Source organism: Lepidochelys kempii, chromosome 5, assembly GCF_965140285.1.
Source record: "Lepidochelys kempii isolate rLepKem1 chromosome 5, rLepKem1.hap1, whole genome shotgun sequence".
Lineage (NCBI taxonomy): Eukaryota > Metazoa > Chordata > Testudines > Cheloniidae > Lepidochelys > Lepidochelys kempii.
Window position 1 is genome coordinate 1,308,552 of NC_136384.1, and position 6,000 is coordinate 1,314,551.

The 6,000-nt window shown below is 55.8% G+C and overlaps 1 protein-coding gene across 1 annotated transcript in view; it reads left to right on the top strand.

The window, feature by feature from the left end:
* Positions 1-6,000, top strand: part of LOC140911755 (B-cell differentiation antigen CD72) — a 28,180-nt gene extending 22,180 nt beyond the window's left edge. Inside the window, exon 7 of the mRNA XM_073345487.1 lies at positions 5,826-6,000. Within this exon, the coding sequence (XP_073201588.1) occupies positions 5,826-6,000 (175 nt within the window). The remainder of the gene's footprint in view (positions 1-5,825) is intronic.

Consider the following 6,000-nt stretch of genomic DNA (forward strand, 5'->3'; position numbering starts at 1 on the left):
GACCCCTCAGCTGGGTCCATTTTTGGGGGGCAGTGAGCCAGACAACCACGTCTTCCCTTCACTCCATGTCCCAGCTAGCCCCAAACTGACTCTCCCTCCAGCTCCTCCTCCTCTGGGCTTTGTCCCTTTCCCGGGCCAGGAGGTCACCTGATTCCTTTGTTCTCCAACCCTTTAGCTCTCACCTTGCAGTGGGGAAGGGCCCAGGCCATCAGTTGCCAGGAAACAGGGTGTCGGCCATTCTCTGTGTCCAGACCCCCGCACACACCTGCCCTCTAGGGCTCTGCAATGATCATACACCTTACTCCACCCCCTAGATACTTAAGAACTGCCTAGGGGAAACTGAGGCACCCCCACACTATTCAGAGGAAACATTAAGAACAGTCCCACTTCCACACCTGGCCATGGCCCATCCTCCCGGTGTACCCAGGTGGGTTACTCGCCTCTCTGGCCCACATCAGCCTTTTCAGCACCTGTGGGGTAGGCACCTCATCACACGTCCTCCGTCTTCCATTGTTTTTTTTTTAAATGTTTTGTGGCTGCTGTCACAGCTCCATTTAAGCAGGATGCTTTTTGACCAGAGTAACTTCATGTTTGTGAAATTGTGGCATTTGGGACATCCGGTGGGATGGCCTTGAACAATTCCAGTTATTGTTAACAGGTTTCAGAGTAACAGCCGTGTTAGTCTGTATTCGCAAAAAGAAAAGGAGTACTTGTGGCACCTTAGAGACTAACCCATTTATTAGAGCATAAGCTTTCGTGAGCTACAGCTCACTTCATCAGATGCATATCGTGGAAACTGCAGCAGACTTTATATATACACAGAGAATATGAAACAATACCTCCTCCCACCCCACTGTCCTGCTGGTAATAGCTTATCTAAAGTGATCATCAAGTTGGGCCATTTCCAGCACAAATCCAGGTTTTCTCACCCTCCACCCCCCCACACAAATTCACTCTCCTGCTGGTAATAGCCCATTCAAAGTGACAACTCTTTACACAATGTGCATGATAATCAAGTTGGGCCATTTCCTGCACAAATCCAGGTTCTCTCACCCCCACCCCCATACACACACAAACTCACTCTCCTGCTGGTAATAGCTCATCCAAACTGACCACTCTCCAAGTTTAAATCCAAGTTAAACCAGAACATCTGGGGGGGGTAGGAAAAAACAAGGGGAAATAGGCTACCTTGCATAATGACTTAGCCACTCCCAGTCTCTATTTAAGCCTAAATTAATAGTATCCAATTTGCAAATGAATTCCAATTCAGCAGTTTCTCGCTGGAGTCTGGATTTGAAGTTTTTTTGTTTTAAGATAGCGACCTTCATGTCTGTGATTGCGTGACCAGAGAGATTGAAGTGTTCTCCGACTGGTTTATGAATGTTATAATTCTTGACATCTGATTTGTGTCCATTTATTCTTTTACGTAGAGACTGTCCAGTTTGACCAATGTACATGGCAGAGGGGCATTGCTGGCACATGATGGCATAGATCACATTGGTGGATGTGCAGGTGAACGAGCCTCTGATAGTGTGGCTGATGTTATTAGGCCCTGTGATGGTGTCCCCTGAATAGATATGTGGGCACAATTGGCAACGGGCTTTGTTGCAAGGATAAGTTCCTGGGTTAGTGGTTCTGTTGTGTGGTGTGTGGTTGTTGGTGAGTATTTGCTTCAGGTTGCGGGGCTGTCTGTAGGCAAGGACTGGCCTGTCTCCCAAGATTTATGAGAGTGTTGGGTCATCCTTTAGGATAGGTTGTAGATCCTTAATAATGCGTTGGAGGGATTTTAGTTGGGGGCTAGTGGCGTTCTGTTATTTTCTTTGTTAGGCCTGTCCTGTAGTAGGTAACTTCTGGGAACTCTTCTGGCTCTATCAATCTGTTTCTTTACTTCCGCAGGTGGGTATTGTAGTTGTAAGAAAGCTTGACAGAGATCTTGTAGGTGTTTGTCTCTGTCTGAGGGTTTGGAGCAAATGCGGTTGTATCGCAGAGCTTGGCTGTAGACAATGGATCGTGTGGTGCGGTCAGGGTGAAAGCTGGAGGCATGTAGGTAGGAATAGCGGTCAGTAGGTTTCCGGTATAGGGTGGTGTTTATGTGACCATTGTTTATTAGCACTGTAGTGTCCAGGAAGTGGATCTCTTGTGTGGACTGGACCAGGCTGAGGTTGATGGTGGGATGGAAGTTGTTGAAATCATGGTGGAATTCCTCAAGGGCTTCTTTTCCATGGGTCCAGATGATGAAGATGTCATCAATATAGCACAAGTAGAGTAGGGGCTTTAGGGGACGAGAGCTGAGGAAGCGTTGTTCTAAATCAGCCATAAAAATGTTGGCATCCTGTGGGGCCATGCGGGTACCCATAGCAATGCCGCTGATTTGAAGGTATACATTGTCCCCAAATGTAAAATAGTTATGGGTAAGGACAAAGTCACAAAGTTCAGCCACCAGGTTAGCCGTGACATTATCGGGGATAGTGTTCCTGACGGCTTGTAGTCCATCTTTGTGTGGAATGTTGGTGTAGAGGGCTTCTACATCCATAGCGGCCAGGATGGTGTTATCAGGAAGATCACCAATGGATTGTAGTTTCCTCAGGAAGTCAGTGGTGTCTCGAAGGTAGCTGGGAGTGCTGGTAGCGTAGGGCCTGAGGAGGGAGTCTACATAGCCAGACAATCCTGCTGTCAGGGTGCCAATGCCTGAGATGATGGAGCGCCCAGGATTTCCAGGTTTATGGATCTTGGGTAGTAGATAGAATATCCCAGGTCGGGGTTCCAGGGGTGTGTCTGTGCAGATTTGTTCTTGTGCTTTTCCAGGGAGTTTCTTGAGCAGATGCTGTAGTTTCTTTTGGTAACTCTCAGTGGGATCATAGGGTAATGGCTTGTAGAAACTCGTGTTGGAGAGCTGCCGAGTAGCCTCTTGTTCATATTCCGACCTATTCATGATGACAACAGCACCTCCTTTGCCAGCCTTTTTGATTATGATGTTAGAGTTGTTTCTGAGGCTGTGGATGGCATTGCGTTCTGCATGGCTGATTTTGTGGGGCAAGTGATGCTGCTTGTTGTGGGGCAAGTCCATCCCATCACAGATACCCAACTGTCAACACGTGTGACCAGTCAGCCATGCCAACAATTGCTTTAAGCTTTGGGAAACTGGCCCTTTAACTGGACAGTGAGTGTTGAGTTTCAGTAACTCTTGGAACACTGGGGAACTGCCAGAAGGAAGCCAATGTTGCTGGAACAGTGTGTCCAGTTCAGCTGTTCACCGGTCAAGAAGGACGTTGATAATTGGAGAGGGTTCAGAGAAGAGCCATGACAATGAGTAAGCGTTTGGAAAACCTGCCTTATAGTGAGAGATGCAAAGAGCGCCATCTAGTTAACTTAACAAGGAGAAGGTACAGGGTGACTTGATTAGTCTATCAGTACCTGCATGGGGAACACGTATTTAATACTGGATTCTTCAGAGGAAGATCTAACATGATCCATTGGGCGGAAGTTGAAGCTAGACACATTCAGATTGGAAATAAGGAGTACATTTTTGATAGTGAGAGTAATTAACCATTGGAGCAAGTTACCAATGGCCATGGTGGATTCTCCATTGTTTAACTCAAGATGGGCCATGTTTGACTCAAGATGGGATCTTTTTCTAAAAGATCTGCCCTGGGAATTATTTCAGGGCAGGTCTCTAGCCTGTGCTGTGCAGGGGGTCAGGCCGGTCCAAGGGCCTGCGCTGTGCAGGGCGTCAGGCCGGTCCAAGGGCCCACGCTGTGCAGGGGGTCGGGCCGGTCCTAGGGCCCGCGCCATGCAGGGGGTCGGGCCGGTCCTAGGGCCCGCGCTGTGCAGGGCGTCGGGCCGGTCCTAGGGCCCGCGCTGTGCAGGGCGTCAGGCCGGTCTAAGGGCCCGCGCCGTGCAGGGGGTCAGGCCGGTCCAAGGGCCCGCGCCGTGCAGGGGGTCAGGCCGGTCCTAGGGCCCGCGCCATGCAGGGGGTCAGGCCGGTCCTAGGGCCCGCACCGTGCAGGGGGTCGGGCCAGTCCAAGGGCCCGCGCTGTGCAGGGGGTCAGGCCGGTCCTAGGGCCCGTGCTGTGCAGGGGGTCAGGCCGGTCCTAGGGCCCGCGCCGTGCAGGGGGTCGGGCCGGTCCAAGGGCCCGCGCTGTGCAGGGGGTCGGGCCGGTCCTAGGGCCCGTGCTGTGCAGGGGGTCAGGCCGGTCCTAGGGCCCGTGCTGTGCAGGGGGTCGGGCCGGTCCTAGGGCCCGTGCTGTGCAGGGGGTCGGGCCGGTCCAAGGGCCCGCGCTGTGCAGGGGGTCAGGCCGGTCCTAGGGCCCGTGCTGTGCAGGGGGTCGGGCCGGTCCAAGGGCCCGTGCTGTGCAGGGGGTCGGGCCGGTCCAAGGGCCCGCGCTGTGCAGGGGGTCAGGCCGGTCCTAGGGCCCGTGCTGTGCAGGGGGTCAGGCCGGTCCAAGGGCCCGTGCTGTGCAGGAGGTCAGGCCGGTCCTAGGGCCCGTGCTGTGCAGGGGGTCGGGCCGGTCCTAGGGCCCGTGCTGTGCAGGGGGTCGGGCCGGTCCAAGGGCCCGCGCTGTGCAGGGGGTCAGGCCGGTCCTAGGGCCCGTGCCGTGCAGGGGGTCGGGCCGGTCCAAGGGCCCGTGCTGTGCAGGAGGTCAGGCCGGTCCTAGGGCCCGTGCTGTGCAGGGGGTCGGGCCGGTCCTAGGGCCCGTGCTGTGCAGGGGGTCGGGCCGGTCCAAGGGCCCGCGCTGTGCAGGGGGTCGGGCCGGTCCAAGGGCCCGTGCCGTGCAGGGGGTCGGGCCGGTCCAAGGGCCCGTGCTGTGCAGGAGGTCAGGCCGGTCCTAGGGCCCGTGCTGTGCAGGGGGTCGGGCCGGTCCTAGGGCCCGTGCTGTGCAGGGGGTCGGGCCGGTCCAAGGGCCCGCGCTGTGCAGGGGGTCAGGCCGGTCCTAGGGCCCGTGCTGTGCAGGGGGTCGGGCCGGTCCTAGGGCCCGTGCTGTGCAGGGGGTCAGGCTGGTCCTAGGGCCTGTGCTGTGCAGGGGGTCAGACTAGATTTGCACGGTGGTCCCTGCTGGCCCGGGAATCCATGAAGCTGAGTATGGAGAGGCAGAGCTGAGTCACCGCAGAGCTGGGGGCAGAAGCAGCACGACTGGACCAGGGTGGACAGGGAGACGAGCCTTGTGCCAAGCCCACCGAGAGGGGCAGAGGGGCAGGAGAGGCTGAAGGGAGCCGGCAGAAGCAGCAGCAGGCAGGGGAGGTGTGAATGCCCAGGGGGGACAGGATTCCAAGGCAGAAGCTCAGCTGTGACCACAGCAGCCAGGGCCAGGAAACCTTGACAGCCAAAGGTTAGGTGCTGAGTGACTTTAGGCTCCTCCAGGGCTCAGCGGCAGCCGAGGGGGGATTTTCTGCAGCGCAGGGTGCCGAGGCCTGGGACTTGCGTGTCTTTGTGGATCTGGGCCCAGGGCACCTACATACAGAGCAGATTTCTGGTGGCAGGCGGCTCCTCAATCTAGCTGCAGACGAGAGCAGAGCAAGCCCCAGTGGCTGGAAGACGAAGAGAGACAAAAATCAGACAGGAAATAAGGCAGAAAACCGGGCGGGGAATTAACCAGTGGAACAACTCACCCAGGCACGCGGCGGAGTCTCCATCTCCCGGGTTTCCGTGACGAGTGGGTGTCGCTTTCGCTGAAGGAGGGGCTCCTGGCTGGGCTGCGGCTGTCGCTGGGTGAAGCGACTCTGGCCTTGAAATCGATGGTGACCTGGCCTTAGTGCGCCAGGTGGCAGAGCTGACAGCCAGCGTAGGGCGGGCCGGGCCGTCTCAGCAATGCCCCTTCTCTTTCCAGAGACTGGAGCTACTCGAGTTACACGGGTTATATGTCGTGTGGAGCAATAAGAAATGGCGTCATAAACAGGGACTCGTGCTACAATCGAAAGCCATGGATCTGTGAGAAGGCACCCACCCAGCCCAGCCCAGACAGACACTGGTTTCCTTCGAGTCCCTGGAGGGACAATCAGTGA